General features: G+C 45.0%; 1 protein-coding gene across 4 annotated transcripts in view; it reads left to right on the top strand.

Moving 5' to 3' along the window:
• The first annotated feature begins 143 nt into the window (after positions 1–143).
• WDR62 (WD repeat domain 62) overlaps positions 144–23,615 on the top strand; it is a 42,605-nt gene continuing 19,133 nt past the window's right edge. The window contains exons 1-10 of one of the 4 annotated variants that reach the window (XM_019422952.2): positions 144–736; positions 3,892–3,983; positions 4,860–4,922; positions 7,947–8,004; positions 8,234–8,404; positions 9,164–9,301; positions 9,719–9,901; positions 12,134–12,294; positions 13,500–13,674; positions 22,088–22,225. In XM_019422952.2, coding sequence (XP_019278497.2) covers positions 560–736; positions 3,892–3,983; positions 4,860–4,922; positions 7,947–8,004; positions 8,234–8,404; positions 9,164–9,301; positions 9,719–9,901; positions 12,134–12,294; positions 13,500–13,674; positions 22,088–22,225 — 1,356 coding nt within the window. In that variant the 5' untranslated portion in view covers positions 144–559. Of the gene's footprint in view, positions 737–3,891; positions 3,984–4,859; positions 4,923–7,946; positions 8,005–8,233; positions 8,405–9,163; positions 9,302–9,718; positions 9,902–12,133; positions 12,295–13,484; positions 13,675–22,087; positions 22,226–23,615 lie in introns of all 4 variants that reach the window. The other 3 variants (XM_053906322.1, XM_019422951.2, XM_019422953.2) reach the window with 3 other exon arrangements.

Genomic DNA, 23,615 nt, shown 5'->3' with positions numbered 1-23,615 from the left:
CGCTACCACAACTACGCCCTGGTCACGTGGCAAATGGGGAAAAGCGAGTAGGACGGCACAAAGCCAGTTCTTAGCCACTCTGACCTTATCTTGTGCTGGGAGACAGGTGACGTCACGGCTTTTCTGAGCCTGCGCCAAGTGGTCGGTCTCTTTCGGCCCCACCCTACGCTTATATCCGGGTGACTATCCACTGCGTGGGCGGGGGAAGTGCTGCAAAAAGCGAACTGGGGGCTTTGGAGGCTTTGACCTTAGCTACGTAAAAGTTAAAACCTAAACGTTTGTTAATGATGAAAACACAGGCCGCAATAAAAATGCCATTTTGTTTAATCAGGCAAGTAAACTAGCTATGGATCCACCCTGCCAGACACTTCGCTCCGCCTCTCAGCCCTCATTGGTCAAAACCTCGGCTCGGTAGCCCTGACATTGGCCAGGCCCGGGGCCTACCGCGTCCAATGGGCGGCGGCGCCGGCTTTCCCGCGGGCCGTTTGCTCTTTGAGCGGGTCGTGGAGGCGTCGGCGGCAGTTGGGAAGTGCAACGGTTGTCCTGCTCCGGCGCGACGATGGCGGCCTTGGGGCCCGGAGGCTACGCACGGAACGATGCAGTCGAGAAGCTGCCATCCGTCACGGTGGGAGTTCCGGCGCGGAGGAACCAGTGCTCTCCGCCTCCCGCTCCCCAACTGTGTCTCCGGCGGCGGACACGACTCTCGGCGGCGCCGGAGGACACGGTAAACAACCGGGTGAGGAGCTGTTTGCCTTGCCCACTCCAGTTCCAGGCTCCCTCCCAAGCTCCCCTGGACCCGCCCTTAGATCGTTGGCCCCGCCTATCAACCCTCGGCTAGTCTTCTCTAGCCCGTTTCGTCTCCTACGTCCCGCCCCGTTAGCCAAGGCTCCTCCCACTCTCCCTTCTCTCTCAGGTACCCATCATTTCTAGCCCACCTGTCAACCCCGGCTCTCTTAGCCCTTGGACCATTTTCGGGGTTCTCTCTGGACCCTTACCTCAGTGTATTTTAGTTCTGCTGATCACCTCCTAGTCCCGCCTTCCTACGTATCCCTTCAGTCACCTTTGGATGTCTCTCTGGGCCCTTCCATTTTTGTGACCTCCCCCCACGCTGGATCTTTAGGGTCCCTACCAGTGTTCAGTATCGAACCCTACCTATCTAAACTGTCCCTCAGCGCTACTCCGCCTTCCCTCCTCACCTGCCTTCTCTTTACTTCTCCCTTACCAACGTGGGATTCTTATTCCATATTGCCACGCTAAATTATGGAGAACATGTGAATAATTGTAAAATCTCAGCAACGCTTCCTGCGGGAGGGAGTACAGAACAGTTCCCTAAGTCTTTAGACACAGGAACAAAGATTTTGGAGTAGATAGAAGGATTTCCATTAGCACAGCAGCAATTTAAAAAAAAATTGTTCTCCAACTCTCTGAGCTACGAAGTCTGTTTTTATAAAACAGAAGTATTAATAACCATACCATGGGGTTGCAGGGAGCAGAAATGAAATGGTGACTATGACCTGCTTGGCAGAGTCCAGTTAGAGAGTAGAAACATGGTAGCTGCTGGTGGATCTTCTTCCTGCCACATGGCTTCCTGCTGCGCTCTGATTATATCACCCCTTCCTGGCTGCAGTTCCTGGTGGCCCCTGCCCACCTCTCTGGCTATACCTCCATGGTCCTCTCTCTCAAATGTTCAGTCACACAAGCCTGCTTTCTGTTTTCCTGAGGCTCCAAGCTCTTTACCACCTGCTAAGTGTTTGCTGAGTCCTCTGGGATTTTTGCTGCAGTCCATCCGACTGGCTCCTCATCCCTCAAGTCTCAGCCTGCATATCCCTACCCTGAGAGGCCTTCCCCCAGCCTAAAACAGACACTTACTTTAATCTCTCACCTAGCACCGTGTACTTCACAGCCCTTACCTTGTAGGTTCCTGGAAGTACCTTGTGAGCACTAAACTATGTATAAAATAGAGGAATGACAATAGCGATTTCAGAGAGGCAGTAAGTAATGGGCACTCTTAACGAGTGCAACCTCTGGACCCAGAATGCCTGGGCTTAAACCTTAATTCTGTTGTTGTTGTTCTTTGTCTCCCCCTCCTCTTCCTCTTCCGCCTCCCCCCCTCCCCCTGCCACTTCTCTCTCCATGCCCAGCATGGAGCCCAATGCAGGGCCTGAACTCATGACCCTGAGATCAAGACCTGAGCTGAGATCAAGAGTTGGACTCTTAACTGACTGAGCCACTTAGGCACCCCAGTTCTGTTCTTCTTGTTACGAACTTTTCTGTGCCTCAGTGTCCTTATCTGTAAGATGAAGATAATAATATAAATATTCCCTTGTAAGGTGTTTGTGAGGATTAAGTGAGCTCACATATGTTAAGCATTAGAACAATACCTGACGCATTGTAAATTCTCTATTAGTGGTAGCTACTACTGTTTTGATTGGGTATTTTTGGGTAATTGATGTCATTTATTTTTCTTGTTTGGTGGCACAGAGTCCATCTGGCTTACAAAAGATCTACTTTAAAAATGACCATTATATTATATTAATGCCCAGTAATGCTGATTGACAGATATAAAAACGATGTGAGTGCCATTGCCTGATTGCTTGGGTTAGAGTCCTGGTATGGCTCCTTCCTGGATGGGTTACCTCTCTGAGCCTCTTTATATCCTCGTCTGTAATATGGAGATGATGACAATAATGACCATATCACAGGGTTATTGTGAGTATTAGATGAGTCGGTACAGTTACAGGTATTTAAACAGTGCCTACCTCCTGGTAAATGCTCAGTAAGTGTTAGCTATCATTATGCTATGCCTCTCATTTCTGATACCAAGGACTTGCTTGAGAATGTTTTACTTTAATAATTAGAAACTAGTCTATTCCAGGGGTGCCTGGGTGGCTCAGTTGATTGAGCATCTGACTTCGGCTTGGGTTATGATCTCACGGTTCATGGGCTCAAGCCCCACATTGGGTTCTGTGTTGACAGCTCAGAGCCTGGAGCCTGCTTCAGATTCTGTGTCTCCCTCTCTCTCTGCCCTTTGCCCACTCGTGCCCTGTCTCTCTGTCTCTCAAAAATGAATAAACATTAAGAAAAAAAAGAAACTAGTCTTTCGTTTTGAAAGAAAGTATGAAAGTATCACAATTCTATTAGTCTATACTCTAAATTGTTTTAATCAACCACAATAGAGATTTGCTCATTTAAATTACTTTGCTTAGAGAATTTTAAAATTTTCAATGTGATTGTTCACTTGTTTCTTTACTTGTTGAACCTCTAGACTGTAAATTTGTTGAGGGAATAGATGTTGTCCACTCTTGCTCACGCCTGTGTCTCCCCTGCAGGGCCCAACATATGGACTGGCTTTGGAGCCAGAGACTAGCTGGGTTTGTATCCCAACTTTGTCACTCCACAGGCGTGGGATCTTGGGCCTCAATGTCCCCATCTGTAAAATGGGGTGATAATAGTGCCTTCTTTCCTTGGGTTGTGAGGCTTCGAATTTTTCATCCTTGTAAAATATTTAGAAACTTATTCGGAGGTCACCTTCTCAATGAGGCCTTCTCTCTTCCCTATACTCCCAATCTCCTTCCCTGCTTTATTTTTCTCTTCTGCTCCTATCAGCACCTGGCATCTGTTTTACATGTTTGTTCTGTTTATTTTTTATGTCCTCCATCTCATCATGATTAGGACGTGAGCTCCAGGAGGGTAGGGGTTTTTGTCTGTCTTCCTCATCGTTCTGTGTCCTTCAAAGGAATGTTGAGAAGAACAAATGTTAGTTGTTGGTCACATGACTGTAGAAGTTCAGTTAGTATTAGATGTAACAGGGACTGAATGGGTGGCTGAGGCAGTGGTGCCACGGAGAGCCTACTGGGACATGTCCTTCTGACTTGGACATTTCCCCCACAGGTGTCGCTCGAGAAGGTGCTTGGCATCACAGCCCAGAACAGCAGTGGCCTGACCTGTGACCCCAGCACAGGCCATGTGGCCTACCTGGCAGGGTGAGTGAGTGGGCGGGCCTTGGCTTTTCTGGCTGTAGGATGCAGGTAAGCTGCCTACCCCTGAGGACTGTGGAGAGGCCCATCTGGGTCTAGAACAGCACCCGGCATGTGGTGAGCACCATGAAAGCCTTATTGTGACTGCAGATGGGAGGTGGTGGCGATTCTGGGAAATACCCAAGCCATGGTGTCAGACAGCCTGGATTTGTGTCCCAGCTCCACCGTGTGCTCTTCTGTGAACCCCTGCTGCTTCGTCCATAAAACACAACTAGGAATATCCTCCTTTTGGGTAGTTGAGAGGATTGAAAGATCTCCTCCTGTTTATTCCATAAATACTGATCTAGCCTGGCACTGTTCTAGGCGCCAAAGACCCCTCCACTCCTGGAGGGCAGGGGCAGATCTGTAGTCCTTACTAATGAATAATATCTGTCTGTCATTGAGTCTTTACAATGCAGTCCAGGATAGAGGACAAGGGTGGGCTCTTGAATCTGTTATGGATTCATATCCCCACTCTGTTCCTGACCTGCTGGGTGGTCCTGGGCAAAGGATTTTCCCTCTCTGGGCTTCAAGTTTCCTCATCTACAAGAGGGGGCTAAGATTTCCGACTTTACCTGTCATTTGTAAGGATTTAAAGAGATTGTCCACATAAGGTCTTTATTAGCCCAGTGCCTGACAGAAGAAGTGTTGGTTTCTATTTAAGAATATATTATCTAATAACTTGAAGTGTCCTAAAATTCTCAGCATTAGACACCTGGAGAAGGAGGAGAGAATCTTCTGTTCAGAGCCTTATTTATGTGTGGGCTCTTCTGTTGGGAATAGAATCATCCCTGGACCCCAATACTCCCCTCAGTTTGGGCACATTTCCCTCTTTCTCCCCAGCTGTGTGGTGGTGATTTTGAACCCCAAGGAGAACAAGCAGCAGCACATTTTTAACACTGCCAGGTAGGCTGGGGCCTGGACATTGGGTAGGGGTGGGGTGAGGGTCCCGGCACACACCCCCTTCCCCACATGGCTTGGGAGTTCGTAGGTGGGTGACTAACTCATTCACTCACCCGTCGGTTCAGCGACGTTGTTGCTTTATGCTAAGTAGTGTTCCGGGTGCTGGGGACAGTGAACAAAAGACATGAGAATCTCTGCTCTTGTAGAGCTGACAGTCCAGCAGGGAAGACAGACTAAACCAGTTGGCAAATTACTAGCCAACTCTGACCATCGCTATGGGGGAAATAACGAGGATGTGTTAGGGCAGGTTTGCAGGCAGAAAATGGAGGAAAACCATATCAGAGGTCTCGGGGAGGGCCTCTTGGAGGCTGAGACCTGAAAGAAGTAAGGGAGTGACCCCCGCAAAAGTGTAGGGGGCGTCTTCCAGATAGAAGGAACAGCAAGGGCAAAAGGCCCTGCAGTGAGTAAGAATCTTGGTTTTTTGAGGAGCAGCCGGAGATTCTTTTGCCTGGAATTGGAGGAGGGGGCAAAGGGGAGAGGAGGCTGAAACAGAAGCTGCTTCTGGGTCTTAACAATTGTTTAACTTTTCACATTGAAACCATTTTAGATTTTAAAGAACAATACAAAGAATGCCTGTCTACTTTTCACTCATTTTCCCCAGATGTTGACCTTTTACCATATTTGCTTTATCATTCTCAGTCTATATACATAGTAATTTTTTTTTGAACCATTTGAGAGTAAATTGGGGATATGATACCCCTGTGCCTCTAAATATTTCAGTGTGGATTTCCTGGGCATGGGGTGGGCATTATCCTTCAAAACCACAGTACATTCAACAAAGTCAGGAAATTAAAACTGGTACATCACTACCAACTAAGCCTCTTTCAAGTTTTACCATTTACCCCAAGAATGTTCTTTAGAGCAAAAGAATTCTGTCCAGAATCACACGTTGCTCAGTTGTCTCTTTGGTCTTCTTCAGTCTAAAGCAGTTCCTTTGTCTTTTCTTGACTTTTATGACCTTGACACTCGAGGATGACAGGCCAGGTATTTTGTAGAATGCTCCACCCTTTGGGTTTGTCTGATGTTTCCTCATAGATAGACTGAGGTTCTGCATCTTTGGCAGGAACACCTCAGAAGGAATGCCGCATCCTCCTCAGTGCGTTCTGTCAGGCGGTGCATGATATTGACCTCTCTTACGACCAGTGGTGTTCCCTTGGGCCCTTGGTTAAGGTGGTGTCTGCCAGGCTTTTCCACTGTGAAGCTTCTCTTTTCCCCCGGTGACTAGTGAGTATGTTGTGGGGAGCATCTCTGAAACTGCATGTATCACCCTGTTCCTCACCACACTTTCGTTCATGCTTCTTAGCATGGCTTTGACATTTTTCAAAGCCTCTGCAGGGAATTCTGATGGCCAGGGCTTTGCCCTGTCAGGTAACTTGGGCAGGACTTCCCTGTGTTGAGGTCTCCTTGTCTCAAAACTGGCTGAGAGACCTGAGTTCATGGAGCATGCCTGAGGAATAAGTGCAGCGATGCCCATAGAGCATTTTGTGGAGGGCCAGGCGCAGGGTCGGGGCACACGACAGGCTAGGAGTGGCTGCAGTCAACAGAAACCCATGAGCATGGCTTCAAACACAAGGGCATGCTCTTTGTGCTCGAAAGAAGTCTGGAGGTGAGGACCCAGGAGCTGGTGTCTCTGCAAGCCTCAGGAATCCCAGTCTGCCTGTCTTCTTGTTCCACCGTGCCTGTTGTGAGGCCTCTGTACTTGAGGTTGTCTCCTGGTCCAAGATGGAGTTCTGGCTGTCATGTCCGTCATTCAGAAGGGGAACGATTGGGGATCAGGACAAAGAGTTGCCTTTGAGAAGCTTTTCTGGAAATCCCACATGCGTTTCAGTTTACTTCTCACCGGCCAGACTAAATCACGTAGCTGTACCTGTGTAGAGAGGCGAGGAAATATACTCCAGCTGGAGACACTGCCATTCTAATTAAAATTTGGCTTCTGTCGGCGAGGAAGGACGGGCAGGTGGCGATCGGGTAGGCAGCTTGCCTTGTCTGCTGCCCTAGGAGTGGTGGGAAGACACCAGAGAGTTAGGTGATGATGATAAGTGTTCTATAAGATTGTCAGAGACTCAGAGGCATTCGCTTAGTTACCTGCACACCAACTAACTCACATGAGGGAGACCATTACTAGACCATTAAGGAACACAGGTAAAATAGGATTAAAAGAGAGAGTGGAGGGGCACCTGATGGGCTCAGTTGGTTGGGCGACTGATTTCTGCTCAGGCCATGATCCTAGAGTTGTGGAGCCCAGTCCCACGTTGGGCTCCGAGCTGAGCGTGGAGCCTGCTTGAGAGTCTTTCTCTCGCCTCCTCTCCCCAGCTTGTGTGTGCGTGCTCTCTCTCTCTTTCTCAAATAAAAAAAGAGAGAGAGAGGGGAGAGGAAAAAAACAACGTAGTCTGGGAACCATGAAACTTGCTGCCAGAGAGAACATGCAAACTACTCTGGTCATTCAGTCCTTGTGCAGGCTAGAGAGAAACATGTTGGTTGTTCATGGGTTTTCCAGAACACTTTGAGTGTTTAGCAGTGGAGCACATGCTGTCTCAGTGTGATGTCTGCCAGCACCCCCCCCCCCCGCCCCCCCACAGTTAGGACAGATCAGTACCATTTCCTGCACCTGAATTCTCAGGGTTACAGGGTGGGTGGGGCCTTAGGGAGCCCACCCCTGCTGAGCAAGAGGAAAGGAAGGTCCTTGTACAGCGACCACCCTATCTATGTTTGGGGACTTTGCTTTTACGCCTGGTTTCCTGTGCCACTGACCCTCTTCTGTCAGTGGGGAATGCAGGGAATGCGCTGTATGCTGTGCTGGGCACACACGCAACATTGGCTCTGTGGGAGCTGCTGGCACTCACCTCTCCTGGCCTCTTTCAAGGCTTGGGAGCAAGGAGTGGGCAGAGTTCTGTGAGCACAGCCAGGCTGGGACCTGGCTGCCTACCCTCCTTGGAACCAATGACCGGCGCCTTTCCCTTCCCTCAGGAAGTCGCTGAGTGCTCTGGCCTTCTCCCCTGATGGGAAGTACATAGTGACGGGGGAGGTGAGTTGTGTTTGTGAGTGGGTGGGGAGGGATCTTGGGGCCATTCCTTCTACCCCACAGTAGGCGTGGGAAGCCCCTAGAATAGCTTCTTCCTGGGCCAGAAAGCCCCATGGCAGATGGGGGAGGTGGCTTTGGGGCATACTGGGGCAATGCCAATTTTAGCCCCAGTAGCCCTTCCAGCCCCTCCTGGTGCAGATCCCAGCAGCAGTAATGGCCCCACCTTCCCCAGAACGGGCACAGGCCTGCTGTGCGCATCTGGGATGTGGATGAGAAGAATCAGGTGGCAGAGATGCTGGGCCACAAGTACGGCGTGGCCTGTGTGGCCTTCTCCCCCAATATGAAGCACATCGTGTCTATGGGCTACCAGCACGACATGGTACTCAACGTCTGGGACTGGAAGGTGAGAAGACTGGTGGGGGTACCCTGCAGCTCAGGCATTGAGCGAACTTAAATGAGATAATTTGGTAAAGTGTTCATTTATGCGGAAAATATTTATTGAGCACCTAGTGCATGCTGATCCCAGTTTTAGACACTTACTGTGAGGCATACGACAAGCTCTAACTAGTAGAATTACGTAATTATTCTCATACTGACCAGCTGTGACCTTGAGCAAGTGACTTTACTTATCTGTGGGTCCGTTTCCTCATCTGTAAAAAGGATACGTTAGCATCTCCCTTGTTGAGTTGTGAGAATTCAGTGAGTTAATATGCACTGAAAGGCTGGATTTGGGAACAGCTAGGGGAGGACTTGGAGGTGGCAGAAGTGGGTGGCAAATCCTGGCTCTGTTCACAACGTGCTGTGTGATCTTGAGCACATGACACCACCTCTCTGAGCCTGGCAGAGGTGGGGAGAAGCACCTACCATATAGGACAATGGAGAGGATTTCATCCTGCAAAGGCTCTGCCACGTGTGAGCTGTAGAGCTGGGACTCTTGGGGAGAGCTCTGGAACTTACGCACGCATGGAAACCTTTCCAAACCTCAGTCTCCTCTGATTAGTAAAGATAAGAGTGCCACACGTAGGTTTCCCCAAGGGCCCAGAGGGCCCCAGGAAAACTGACCTGGAGCAGGGGACGGCTGAGTGATACAGGGCTCAGGCACAGGCACAAATGATCCAATGGCTGGGTGCTAGTGTGAACTTCTGTGCATTGATTCTTCCAGAAAGACATTGTGGTGGCTTCCAACAAGGTATCATGCAGGGTCATCGCCCTCTCTTTCTCAGAGGACAGCAGCTATTTTGTCACCGTAGGGAATCGGCATGTGAGGTTCTGGTTCTTGGAAGTCTCCACTGAAGCAAAGGTAGGTTTCTGCCCCTGTCCCCTTAGCCAGGCCTGGCGGTTAACCATTAGGGGCAGTGTGGACTCCTGTTTCTACCTGAGATTTGGAGCCAGTGATCTCAGAGGTTGTCTGGCCTCTGGGTCAGCTTCTGCTTCTGGGCCTGCTCAGACAGCTCAGGCGCTGTCAGGCCCTGCTGGGAAATCTCCCGACACACGGACCCTGGGGCCAGACCTCTTTTCTGGACTGCCACCTTCCAGCCACTCTGCCTAGAAGTGTCTGTTCTGCTTTTTTCTTCCTTTCTCCTCCATTTGGAGGAATTCCTCCGAGCCCTTCTGTTTAGCTATGTGTCATATCGTCTGGTCATGAGAGTCCCATTGTGACCTTGCTGGGGTCGAGGCCATGCGGACAGTGTCTTACTATGCCCTGCTGTGCCTCCAGGTGACGGGCACGGTGCCCCTCGTAGGGCGTTCAGGCATCCTGGGAGAGCTGCACAACAACATCTTCTGTGGCGTGGCTTGTGGCCGGGGCCAGATGGCAGGCAATACCTTCTGTGTGTCCTACTCGGGCCTCCTCTGCCAGTTCAATGAGAAGAGGGTGCTGGAGAAGTGGATCAACCTGAAGGTACCCCACCCTCCCTGTCTGCCATCAGTGGGGAAAACACTCTTCCCAGGACATGTGTCTCTAGGGACATTCAGTAATGTCCCTGCCGGGTAGTTGATTCCACTAACTCTGGGTTTAACCTCTCAAAAGTTTTGCTTGTGAGACTTTTGGTGAGAAACTTTCCCTCAGTGAGCCTCAGTTTCCTCATCTGTAAAATGGAAATCCTGATGCCTACCTCACAGAGTTAATAAGGGAGTCCCATGAGATAATATATAGAAGGTGCTCAGCACAGTGCCTGGTACCCTGTAATGGGGTCAAGGTTACAATCGCTCTCCTGTCACTGTTTGATCCAGTTCCCATTTTTCTTCTTCACTGAGCACTCTTAACTGGTGGGAGGACTGCATTTTTTTTTTTAATCTAAGGTATGATTGACTTCATTTTTCATTCAAAAAAGACTATGTTAAAAATACATAACTTTTTTTTAAGTTTATTTATTTTGAGAGAGAGAGTGAGAGTGTGAGCAGGGGAGGGGCATAGAGAGAGAGGGAGAGAGAGAACCCAATCAGGCTCCACACTATCAGCACAGAGCCCATTGCAGGGCTCAATCTTGTGAACCATGAGATCACGACCTGAGCCGAAACTAAGAGTGGGGTGCTTACCTGACTGGGCCACTGAGGTGCTCTTAAAACATTTTATTTATTTTTTTTTAAAATTTTTTGAATGTTTATTTTTGAAGGAGAGAGATTGAGAGAGAGAGAGAGAGACAGAGCGTGAGCAGTGGAGGAGCAGAGAAAAAGGGAGACACAGAATCCAAAGTGGGCTCCAGGCTCTGAGCTGTCAGCACAGAACCTGACATGGGGATGGAACTCACAAACCATGAGATCATGACCTGAGCCGAAGTCAGACGCTTATCCGACTGAGCCACCCAGGCGCCCCCTCTTATAACATTTTAAACCAAAGGATGGGGGCTTCTGGGTCTCTCAGTTGGTTAAGCATCCAACTCCTGATGTCAGCTCAGGTCATGATCTCACAGTACGTGGGATTGAGCCCCGAGTTGGGCTCTAGGCTGACGGTGTGAGTCTGCTTAGGATTCTTCTCTGCCCCTTCCCACTCTCATTCTCTCTCTCTCAAAATAAATAAATAAAAACTTATAAATAAATAAATAAACAAACAAAATAAAGGATGTTACATCTATAAATTGCAGAACTACTTTTCTTCAGGATCTGAGGGTTTGAATCCAAACTGTCTTCCTGTTCTGAGACTGGATGCCCATTGGCTATCAGCAGGAGCATAATGGTTTTCCCTCCTTTTCCTACTCCTGATTTTTTTTTTTTTTTTTTTTTTTTTTTTTTTTTTGAGAGAAAAGAGCATGCGAGTCGGGAAGGGGCAGAGAGAGAATCCCAAGCAGTGCATAGCCTGATGTGGGGCTCCATCTCCCCTGTGAGATTGACCTGAGCTGAGATCAGGAGTTGGACACTTAACCGACTGAGCCACCCAGGCACCCCATCCTACTCCTGCTCTTGTGGCTCCCCTCCAGAACTCACCTTTAGGGTTAAAGGAATGGTGTCAGGCCTGTGGAAGAATTCAGAGTTTCATCTGTTTTTCCTAGTTGGTTAAACAGCATTTGTTTTTTTCTCGTTTGAATCCTCTTTCTAGAACTTTGGCAGCTTAAGCAAGTCCAAAGCTTTTGACAGATGGATGGTTAGCCCCTGAGCAGTTGTCATAAATGACAACTTATAAATTAAGTTCCTCTAGACTTGGACAAACTCCTGTAATCTGTATCCAGAGGTCTGGCACTTCCTGCCCTGTCCATCTGTGTGTTCTGGCAGGATAGATGGCCCAATTGTCTTTCCTGTATACGGTAACATTTTTCTGTGTTGCTCTGAAGTATAATCTCTGAAGTTGTTTTCAAACAATAGGGAGTAAAACGTAAGCTTCAAATTCAACCCTGTTACTGCAAATTACCTATCTGAAGTCACAATCTGCTGAACAGATTATTTTCCACACACAGCTGAGTTCCTCTGTAGACAATAACAATTCTGTCATAATTTGTGCCTCTGTCTGCCTGCTGGCATGTTTCTTTCAATGGTGACTGCTACATCCTGATTTCAAAAGTCTTAAAATTTGCTAAAATAGACTTCTCAGACCCAAAGAACTATAAGGCTTCTCTGGAGGCTGTTCTGTTAGTCCCTGTGTCCCTGAACTGGGCCACATGGAACACCAAGTACACTTGTGTTCCCTTTGCCCCCACAGGTCTCTCTGTCTTCCTGCCTGTGTGTCAGCCAGGAGCTCATCTTTTGCGGCTGCACAGATGGGATAGTCCGCATCTTCCAGGCCCACAGCCTGCAGTACCTCGCGAACCTGCCCAAACCGCACTACCTTGGGGTGGACGTGGCCCAGGGCTTGGAGCCCAGGTACTCCAGCAGGGGGAAGGAGAGGAGCCCACTCAGTCTGTCCACTGACATTCACTCATGCTTCCGGCCCCATCTACCTATCTGGCCAGCCCTGGGCTGGAAGGAGACAGCTCTAACGAGGCAGCAAAATCTCTGCCACCATGAAGTCTGCAGTCTAGTGAGGGAGCTTGATGATAAGCAAGTACACAAACGAGACCATTTCAGATAGTCATAAATGCTGTGGTGAAATAAAGCAGGGACTCAGGAAGGAAAGTGCCCGGGGATGGGGCTGTGTTGATTGGCAGCCAGGGGAAGTGTCTTTGGTGAGAGGGAGCCAGCTGTGTGGAGAGCTGGGTCCCAAGAGCAAGCGTAAAGACCTGAAGGGAAAAACACCCTGGGCTTGGTGTGTTGCAGGAACAACTAGGGACTGTGTGATCAGAGCCTAGTGTACCAGGGGAAGATGTTGGGAGACAGGTCTGAACATTTATGGAGACTGTTAGGGGAAGCTTCCTTCCAATAAAGGAAGTCTTTTCTGATGTCAGTGGGCAGCCTGATTTCAGGCATTGGCATTGGTTATATGGTCAGGCCTTGAGCATTAGATCCCTCTGGCTGCCATGTTGAGAGGGGGTGGAAGGGGTGAGCTGTGCTGTATCTTCCCCTTTGTTGTAAGGCTGTTTGGTGTCTGTAAAACGTAGGACCTACCTCTCATGGAGACTGGGAATTCAGTGTCGCTAAAGCTCTCAGATCGGCGTGTCATAGATGCTCAGTAAACTGTAGCCTTTGTAGGGAGGCCCCAGGTCAGGGGACAGCTCCCCAGCCCCTTGCATAGGGATTTTTGATCACATGTTGGTGGGGCCAATGAGAGAGAACTGAGAACTGATGGTATGTGCCCATCATCCTTCCATGCTCAGAGAGAGGATGGAGCTTGGGTTGGATTAGATGAAGGGAGAGAGATGTCAACAGGAGTCAAAAATTCAAATGTTCTCAGGGGCCAGCCAGAAGCTTCCAGTTTACAACCTTTGGACTAGAAGCAAAAGCAAAGGAACTGGGAGGGAGGAAGGAGAAGTGGAGTCGGAGTGGGAGATGGACCATCCCAAATATAAGGAATGGCATTGCCAAGCAAGAGGCAGCTAGCTCAGGTGTCACCAGGAGCAGCTGTCACTACTCACAGTGACATTGATGGTGACTGATGGCACATGTGGCCTTGTTAGCTTCCTCTTCCACAGAAAGGCAAAAGCAGTCTACCCGGATACGGTGGCACTGACCTTCGACCCCATCCATCAGTGGCTGTCCTGCGTGTATAAGGACCACAGCATCTACATCTGGGATGTCAAAGACATCAACAAAGTAGGCAAGATGTGGTCGGAGCTCTTCCACAGCTCCTACGTCTGGAACGTGGAGGTGAGTCCCTGTTTTCTTCCCTCTGCCCCTGCTCGGCTCCCATCTGGGGCTCATCTGGGGAAAGCTTCCGCAGTTTAGGGAACCCATTCAGCTCTTCCTTCACAAGATCCCAACTTTGTGCCAGATGCTGTTCTATCTAGGTGCTGGAGACACAGCTGGGAAGGAAACTGATGAAAGTCCTGCATTTGGGGGGGAGAGTAAACCCACACGTCATCAACACTAACCAAGCAGCACTACCTCTCCAAAGAAAAATAAAACAGCGTAGGGCAAAAGGGATCAAGGGTGCTATTCTAGAGAGGGGAATGATCAGGGAAGTCCTCTCTGAGGACATGACACTCAAGCAGAGACCTGCAGGAAGCGAGGCATGTGGCCACTGGGGAGAACAGTGTCAAGAGCATGTGTACCTTGGAGAGCTTGCTGTGGAGGCCATTTGTGTAGTTTAGTGCTTTTCTAAGTGTTGAAGTTTTCTGAGAATGAGTCTTTGGGATGTTTTCATTCTCTAAAGCTGTTCTAATTCCTTGCACATAAGACAACCAGTGGGGAAATAGTTATATTCTACCTTTTTTTTCTTTTTTTGTCCCTCAAATTTCTTACTGATAGAGCACTTGTCCTAGAGAAATTATGTTTTTGGTGGCCCAGTTCACAACTGGGAGAAATAACTTGATCCGTTTGAATAATCATTATTTAGCCCTTTGACTGCTTGAATCCATCTGCCTTCGTAGATCTGAGTTTTCTGCTGATAGCACTTTTCTCTTAACAAGCATGTTGTTTAAATAACTTTAAATTTTTGTATATAAATATATTCTCTTTGAAAAACAGGTGAAATATTTCAAAGCTAAAGACTGTTTTGATCACTTTCCTATCCCCCAATCCTGCTCTCTCTCACCTTCACCTTTGTTGTTGGTTTAGTATATGCTCTTTCAGTTCATTTTCTTTGCATCCACCTGTTATTTATATATCTGTCTCTTCAACAAAAATATCTGTGGGTGCATCTTTTTATCAGTTCTGGAAAGAACAGCCAGTACAGACTTAATAATTGCCTCTACCCTGTTCTTTCTCTTCATCTGTAACTCCAATGTCCTGTCTCTATCCCTCATACTTTTTATAAATAGAACAGATCTAGAAAACCACACAAAAGAAATATACAGTTTATTAATAATTGTTAGCAGCTATTGGTGCTCAATGCATAGATCCATTTATTCCTTGGGGGTTGCAATATGGTGATATTCTAATTCTATCATTTCTTTTTATTAGTTGGACTACTTATATGAAGAAACAATTCCCCTCATCTACCATTTGGTCACCCAGTGGTACACTTCATATAGGAAAGGCAGGATAAATGCTTGATTCTTTCCCTTTATTTACCAGTTTTCAAGATAATGAATTGGTTCCCTGTCCTCTAAAGGTAACTAGTTGTTTTTATTTAATATCATTCTAAACTCATATATGTAAATATATTGGATATATTTTATATATTGCAATTATTATTGCAATTATTAACATTATTAAAGCTCAAATTGTCCCATCTTTGACCAGTGGGAGCATCTTTAAGTTGGCTCCTGAGTCCTTTGGACATGACCCTAGTAATCTTTCTTTGGTAGCTTCCTTGCTATTGGAGATGACGAGATGTTCCAGTTGCGTCTTGTACATTTCCTGTCCCAGACCTGGAATCAACCATTTCTTGAAGAAGCCCTGAGTTTTTGTTTTGTTTTCAGTGTGAACTGGTATTTCAAATCCACTGTCTGAGTGCTGGGGATGCTCATAGGTATTGGATTGATCCTTCCAGAATCCTAAAGACACGGGGGATGATGGAATTAGGATATCTCCCCAGTTAATCATTTACTTATTCCCACATTATATGTACAACAGTCTGAGAATGACGATTACTCAATTTTGAAAAGAGTTTAAAACTATTTTTTTGCCTATGTTCTCTCCATTCGCCCCCATTTTTAAAAATAGTTATACTATTTCTGTGTGATTTGATCATTATATACCATTATATACCACATTCTCTTCCTTATGACCCCATTTATTTGGGGGAGGGTAATAAGTGTACACATATATTGTGGTAAAATACACATAGCATAAAATTCACCATTTAAATAATTTTAAAATGTACAATTCAGTGGCATTCAATACATTCGCAATGTTATACAACCATCCCTACTATCCAGCACTGGAACATTTTCATCACCTCAAAAGGAAACTCTGTACCCAAGCAACCAATCCCTTTTCCCACTTACCCAACCCTAATCTGCTTTCTGTCGCTATGAATTTGCCTGTTCTGAATATTTCATACAAATGGAAAAATAAAATATGTAGACTCTGTGTCTGGATTCTTTCACTTAATGTTTTCAAGGTTTATCCATGTGGTTACATGTTTCGGTACTTCATTCCTTTTTTAGGGTTGAATAATATTCCATTGTATGGATATACCATGTTTTGTTTATCTGTTCATCAATTGATGGATATTTGTGTTGTTTCCATCCTCTGGCTTTATGAATAGTGCTGCTATGAACGTTCATGTACAAGCTTTGTTTGAACATCTGTTTTCAGTTCTTTTGGGTGGTATACCTGGTGGGCAGAATTGCTGGGTCATATGGTAATTCTGTGTTTAACTTTTTGAGGAACCCCCAAGCTTTTCCCAGCAGCTGCATCATTTTACATTCCCACTAGCCGTACTCCACATCCTTACCAACACTGTTTTTTTTTGATTTTTGAAGTATAGCCATCTTAGTGTTTGTGAAATGGTAGTATATTGTGGTTTTGACTTGCATTTCCCTAATGGTTAATGATACTGAATTTCTTTTTATGTGCTAGTTGGTAATTTGTATATCTTTGAAGAAATATCTATTCAAATATTTTGTCCAACTTTTACTTGGGTTGTCTTTTTGCTTTTGAATTGTAAGAGTTCTTTACATATTCTGGATATCCTTATTAGATTTATGATTTACAAATATTTTCTTCCATTTTTGTGTTATTCACTTTCTTGTATCCTTTGATGTACAAAGATTTTTAATTTTGATAAAGTTCAATTTATTTTTTTCTTTTATTGCTTGTATCTTTGGTGTCATAACTAAAAAACCATTGCCAAATCCACAACCATGAAGATTTACTTTTCTTCTAAGGGTTTTGTTATTTTAGCTCTTCCATTTAGGTCTTTGGTCTCTTTTGAGTTAATTTTTGTTAACTTTTATACTTGAAGCAAGGGTCCAGCTTCATTATTTTGCATGTGGGTATATAATTCCAGCACTGTTTATTGAACGGACTATTCTTTCCCCTTGGATAATCTTGGCACACTTGTTGAAAATCAATTGACCATAGATGTATGGATTTAATTTTGTACTCTCAGTTATATTCCATTGATGTATGTCTATCTCTATGCCAATGGCACAGAATTTTGATTACTGTAGCTTTGTAATAAGTTTTGAAATTAGGAAGTGTGTTTCCTACAACTTTGTTCTTCTTTATCAATATTGGCACTATTTGGGATCAGCTTTTCTGTTTCTGAAAAAAAAAACAAACAACAACTTTATCTCCATTGTAATTTTTATCTTCTTCTTGCCAGCCCTTGGTTTAGTTTGCTCTTCTTTTCTAGTTCCTTAAGGTGAGACATTATTGATTTGAGACTTTCTTGATGGAGGCATTTACAGCTATAAATTTCCCTCTGAGTATTGCTTTTGCTGTATTCCATAAGTTTTGGTATATTGTGTTTTCATTTTCACTTGTGTCAAAGTATTTTCTAATTTCCCTTTGATTTCTTCACTGATCCATTGGTTGTGTAACAGTGCGTGATTTAATATTCACATATTTGTTAATTCTCCAAATTTCCTTCTGTTATTTGTAATTTCATTCTGACTGTCGTTAGATTGTTTGTGTGATTACAGTCTTTTAAAATGTATTGACTTCTTTTGTTACCTTATAGGTGGTCTATTCTGGAGAATGCTCCATGTTTACTTGAGAAGAATGTGGGTTATGCCGTTATTGGGTGGAGTATTCTTTACATATCTGTTAGTCTGTTTGGTTTATAGTGTTTTTCTAGTCCTCTGTTTCCTTATTGATAATTTCTTATAACTATCTTTTATTGAAAATGGAATGTTGAAGTCTTTAACTGTTATTATAATGCTGTTTCCAATTCTGTCAGTTTTTGCTTTGTGTATTTTGGTTCTCTGCTCTTATGTGTGTGTTTGTATTATATCTTCTTGATGGTTGACCCCTTTATCAATATATAATGCCCTTCTTTGTCACTTGTAACAGTTTTAAAAAAATTTTTTTGTAAATATTTATTTATTTTTGAAAGAGAGAGACAGAGTGTGAGTGTGGGGATGAGGGGGCGGGGGGCAGAGAGAGAGGGAGACACAGAATCTGAAGCAGGCTCCAGGCCCTGAGTTGTCAGCACAGAGCCCAACAGGGGCTTGAACCCATGAGCAGTGAGCTCATGACCTGATCCAAAGAGGGATGCTCAACTGACTGAACCACCCAGGCACCCCCACTTGTAACAGTTTTTGACTTAAACTCTATTTTGTCTGATACTACTATATACATGCAAATTTCTTTTCTGGTTACTATTTGTATGGAGTATCTTTTTTTTTTTTTTTTAATATATGAAATTTATTGTCAAATTGGTTTCCATACAACACCCAGTGCTCATCCCAAAAGATGCCCTCTTCAATGCCCATCACCTACCCTTCCCTCCTTCCCAGCCCCCCATCAACCCTCAGTTTGTTCTCAGTTTTTAAGAATCTCTTATGCTTTGGCTCTCTCCCACTCTAATCTCATTTTTTTTTTTTCCGTTCCCCTCCCCCATGGGTTTCTGTTAAGTTTCTCAGGATCCACATAAGAGTGAAAACATATGGTATCTGTCTTTCTCTGTATGGCTTGTTTCACTTAGCATAACACTCTCCAGTTCCATCCACGTTGCTACAAAGGGCCATATTTCATTCTTTCTCATTGCCACGTAGTACTCCTGTATGGAGTATCTTTTTACATACCTTTACTTTCACCCTGTATGTGTCTGGATATAAAGTAGCCTCTTATGGACAACAGAGAGTTGGATCTTTTTTTAATGAAGTCTGCCAATAATTTCCTTTTTATTACAGAGTTTAATCCCTTTACATTTAAGGTAATTACTCCTAAGATGGGATTTATTTTTATTTTCTTCTTTTCTTGCCTATCTCATAATTTTTTTTTTGTTGAAACCTAGATATTTTGATTTTTATAATGTGATGACTCTGGAAATCAAATTCTTCTCCTCCACGCTGGGGTTTGTTGTGTGGGTTGTAGTTGTTTAGTGGTTTTTCTGAACTGTTTTTGTAAAGATTGTGTTCTTTTGCATGTGTAGTCACTAAAGTCTTTCCATTATCTGAGATGTCGGCTGTCGTGATTTGACAGCAGTTTCCTTAAATGTCAAAATGCAGCAGCTTCTTTCTTTTTTAAGCTCTCCCTGGTTATTGTAAGTTAGATTCCAGAGTTCTGAAAAAGTTGATTCTGACAGTTTTTTGGAGCTTAAGTTTGTTTTGGTGGAGGGATAGCTTTTTGGAGTTCTCCCCACTGTGCCGTTTTCAGTGATGTCACTTAACCCTCATTTATTCTTTGTTCTACGAGTAACTATATATTTAATCTATGTTGATGTCTCTAGTTGTTTTTGTTGTCTGGAGCTCCTTCTTTTTTTTTTTTTTTTTTTTGAGAGAGAGCACGGGGGAGGGGCAGAGAGAGGGGGACAGAGGATCTGAAACAGGCTCTGCACTGACAGCACAGAGCCCAATGTGGACCTTGAACTCACGAGCCATGAGATCATGATCTGAGCCAAAGTCAGACGCTTAACCGACTGAGCCAACCAGGTGCCCCTGGAGCTCATTCTTTAGAAGATTTGTCAGGGGGCGCCTGGGTGGCTCAGTCGGTTGAGCGGCTGACTTCGGCTCAGGTCATGATCTCGCGGTCCATGAGTTCGAGCCCCGCGTCGGGCTCTGTGCTGACAGCTCGGAGCCTGGAGCCTGTTTCAGATTCTGTGTCTCCCTCTCTCTGACCCTCCCCCGTTCATGCTCTGTCTCTCCCTGTCTCAAAAATAAATAAAACGTTAAAAAAATTAAAAAAAAAAAAGAAGATTTGTCAGGAACAGTTCATGGGGACAGTATCTCCCAATATGAGTTTTTGCATATTGGTAAGTTTATATTTGCCCTTTATACTTGAAAGTCACTCCTGCTGGATAGAAAATGTTTGGCTCATGTTTTCTTTCCTTGTCTCTCTTAAATACATTATTTCATTTTCTTATGGTTATTGAAATGTCTGATTGTTTTCCCTTTTAAGTCACTTTCTGTGCTTGCCTAGAAGCCCAAAGGATTTCTTTCTTTTACTTTTAGGCCTAGTAATGTTACTCTAGAGTATATCTTGGTATTAGTTTTTATAGGTAGACATATTCCTGCTGTATACATTTTAGTATTTCTCTTCCCTTGATTTGGTTTTCTTCAGGGATTTCTATTATCTATATGTTGGATTCTCATTGCCTAGCTCCAGTAGTGTCACTTTTTCTCAAATCCTTTTAGTTCTTTCATCATTTGTTTTATTTTTAATAATTTCCCCCTTTTAGGGGCGCCTGGGTGGCTCAGTTGGTTAAGTGTCCGACTCTTGGTTTCAGTTACGTCATGTGATCTCATGGTTTGTGGGTTTAAGCCCCGCATTCTGCCTCATGCTGACAGTGTGGAGCCTGCTTGGGATTCTCTCTCTCTGCCCCTCCCCCTCTGGCCCCCTCTGTCTCTCTCTCAAAATAAATAAATAAACTTAAAAGATTAAAAAAAAAAAAAAAAGCCCCCTTTTTACCTATTTCTTCATGCCTTACCTTTTTGTGTTTATTTGCTTTTGGATTCCTTCTAATTTGGTTTTTATTCCTGAAATGATCTCTTCATTTATTTCTAACTCTGAATTCTGTCATCTTATTTCTGAATTTCCTAATTGGGAAATTGTTTTGTTTTGTGGAAATATGTTTCTGGTGTGCTTTCTTTCTCTTCCTTTTATTTTAAAGGGTAACTTTGTTTGGGACTGGAGTTTGGTCCTTTCTTGTTTTCATTTTTAGAAATGGTATAGTTCATGGGGCACCTGGCTGGCTCAGTCCGTAGAGCCATGATCTGAGGGTCATGAGTTTGAACCCCACCTTGGGTGTAGAGATTACTTAAATAAAAATAAAAACAAAAGTTGGTGTGGTTGAGGGCAGATTTTCTAGCTTCCCAAGAAAGGATTCCATCTTCTATGATTTTTATACTATTTAAAAAAAATATGGCAGCTTGCTTTCTGATATTTCCTTATTATGTTCCTATTTATGTGTTGTGCCCCTACCTTTTTCTAAGCCTCCTCTTTACTCTGGCTCTCCAGTGTCTATCCTGATCAGTCTTGTTTTCCCTCTGGGTGGGCCTTTGGCCATGGGTGAGAGCCATGGCAGGTCAGTGTTAAGAGTTCACAGGATCTTCACAGCTCCAGCCCCTTCCGACCTAATTGCCAAAGCACACACTCAACCACTATTGGAGTGGATAAAACCCTCCCGGTTTGAACTGCTGTTCAATTTGAACTGTTGTACTTTCCCTGTGAATACCCGTTGGCTACTTTGGGGTTATCCTTTGTTGGGTAACCACAGAGTTACTCAAAGAACAACAAAGTTGCTTCCTTCTGTGTTCTCTCATATACATGTTGACAAACTACTGGAGGTATTTAGTCCCTACCTGCTTGTATTTTGGGAGTTATGAGAATATCGCATCACCTAATTTTGCTGTAAGTGTTGTCTGTGGGGTTTTGGTTTTGATATCTGGTTGCTCATTTTGATGTGGCGATTTTAGATTAAAAATCTGTGCTACTGCTGTTATCATTTCTTCAGAACCCGGTTTTCCAGATTTGAAATCTCTCTATATGTCATCTTTTTGACTGTCTGACCTGCATTTTGCTTCTAGAAATAGTTCTATTTTGTTGTTTTTCAACCCTGCTTGGTTAGTCTTTATAGTTTATGGTCGGCTAGTCATACTTTTACTCTTGTCAAAGCTCTTCTATTTCTTTAAGCATGTTAAACATAGTTATTTTATGTTCTGTGTGATAATTCCAGTATTTGAAGCTGGATGGCTATTTCTGCTGCTTCTTGCTCATGGTACCTTGTTTCCTTTTGTGCTTAGTGACTTTTGATGGAGCTGCCCATTTGCCTTGGAAATTTACGTGTGGGGATGTTTCATGGCCTGGGCTGAAGATGGGGCATGGACAATATATAGTAGCATTCGGTGTCCTTGTTTTCTTGTTCATTTTTAACATAGAAGGCATTATGCCATGCCTATTTATCTGCCACATACTTTTTGTCACCAAAATGCACTAGTATATCATAATGCTGCCACTGACATGGTTGTAATGAATCGCCCTTTGCCTTGTTCTCTGGGGACTGTAGGTGTATCCGGAGTTTGAAGATCAGAGAGCTTGTCTACCATCAGGATCTTTTCTTACTTGCTCCTCAGACAACACCATCCGCTTTTGGAACATGGATAGCAGCCCTGACTCTCACTGGCAGAAAAATATCTTCAGTAATGTGAGTGGCTCAATTATGAACCATATTTTAGGAGGAACTGAGACATACTTTAAGTAGGATATAGGGACAAGAGGGGGTCTTATGGACCTTGGTGTTAAGTTTCACTGAGGGCAAGAAGCAGGAAGCAAGACCGGTCACACTCTGTCGCCCTCTCTCTTGTCTCTCACTCTCTCCCTCTTTTTCTTTCTGAGGTAGTGTGGTCTGTCCTCTTTGCTTCTCTCTGCCCATCAGCTCCTGCTTTCTAGGTGTGTCAACACAGCTACTCCAGGCAACCTGACATATTCAGTAGAAATGAAATTGTTCCCCAGGTCTTGAGTCGGAACTCTCTGGAAGAACACCTGACAGACCAAATCAGGGAGGGGCTTCCCCTGTCTAGCTAACTGCCACACAGTGAAGCCTTGGGTGAGGGTGCTGGCAGCGTCCCAAAGAGAGCCATGATGTTGGGAGGGCTGAAGAAATGGTTGATATTGCTAGGTCAGTGAGGGAGCTTCTCTTAAGAGCTGAGATCTGATTCATGCATTCATTTATTCTGCAGATGCTTAGTAAGATCTATGCTAGGTGCTATGCTGCATGCTGGGGACACATCAGTGACTAAGACCCTCCTTCTGCCCTTGTGGCTCCCACAGTCTAGAAGGGAGAGGCACCAATAACTGCACAAATTATGGTATAATCATAAGCATGATAAGCATGGAAATAAATTGTGAAGTGTTAGTAGGATATGTAACAGTGTCATCTGATTTTATCTGTAGTGTGAGGGGCAGTTTCCTGGAGGAGGAGACAACTGAGCTGAGATGTGGAGAATAGGGATGAGCAAAGAGGGGAGGGGAGAGCGTCCTACACCAAGGGAATAGCCTGTGCAAAGGCCCTGAGGTGAGAAAGAGTTTGGGGAGTTGGAAAACCTGAGCAGTCACTGTGGCTGGAACAAAACAGGCCCTTAATGCAGGGTGTGTGTAGCAGGTGCCCTTTTACTCCCCCCACCCCCCCCCCCCCCACCCAGTACTACCACCTTCTCTTCTGCACCTGTGTGATATACATGTTATATTTGTCTGCATACAATAGAAAAACTCAAAGCCAAGAGGAAAAGTTTGGTTTTCTGACTCATAAAAATAGTCTGGAGGTCACCAGTCCAGGCTGTTTTGGCAGCTGCAGGAAGCCCTTAGAGACCCGAGAGCCTTTAGCTGTCCACACTGCCATTTTGGAGTCATCCTTGTCCTTGTCATCCAGTATGGCTGCGGGAGCTCCAGGCAGCAGGATGGAGGAAAAGGAAGCAGAGTGTTCTCACTTGTTTTATATCTCATTGACCAGAATGTATCCACAGAGCGTCACCCAGCTGCCAGGGGGACTAGGAAACAGTCACTCTGAGTAGCGAAGGTCAGATTTGGAGTTCTGG

Source organism: Panthera pardus, unplaced genomic scaffold (assembly GCF_024362965.1).
Source record: "Panthera pardus isolate Hobbes unplaced genomic scaffold, ASM2436296v1 HiC_scaffold_18, whole genome shotgun sequence".
In the NCBI taxonomy this organism is placed as follows: Eukaryota; Metazoa; Chordata; class Mammalia; order Carnivora; family Felidae; genus Panthera; species Panthera pardus.
The sequence above is the reverse complement of the archived record's forward strand: the minus strand, read 5'-3'. Positions and strand labels throughout refer to the sequence as shown.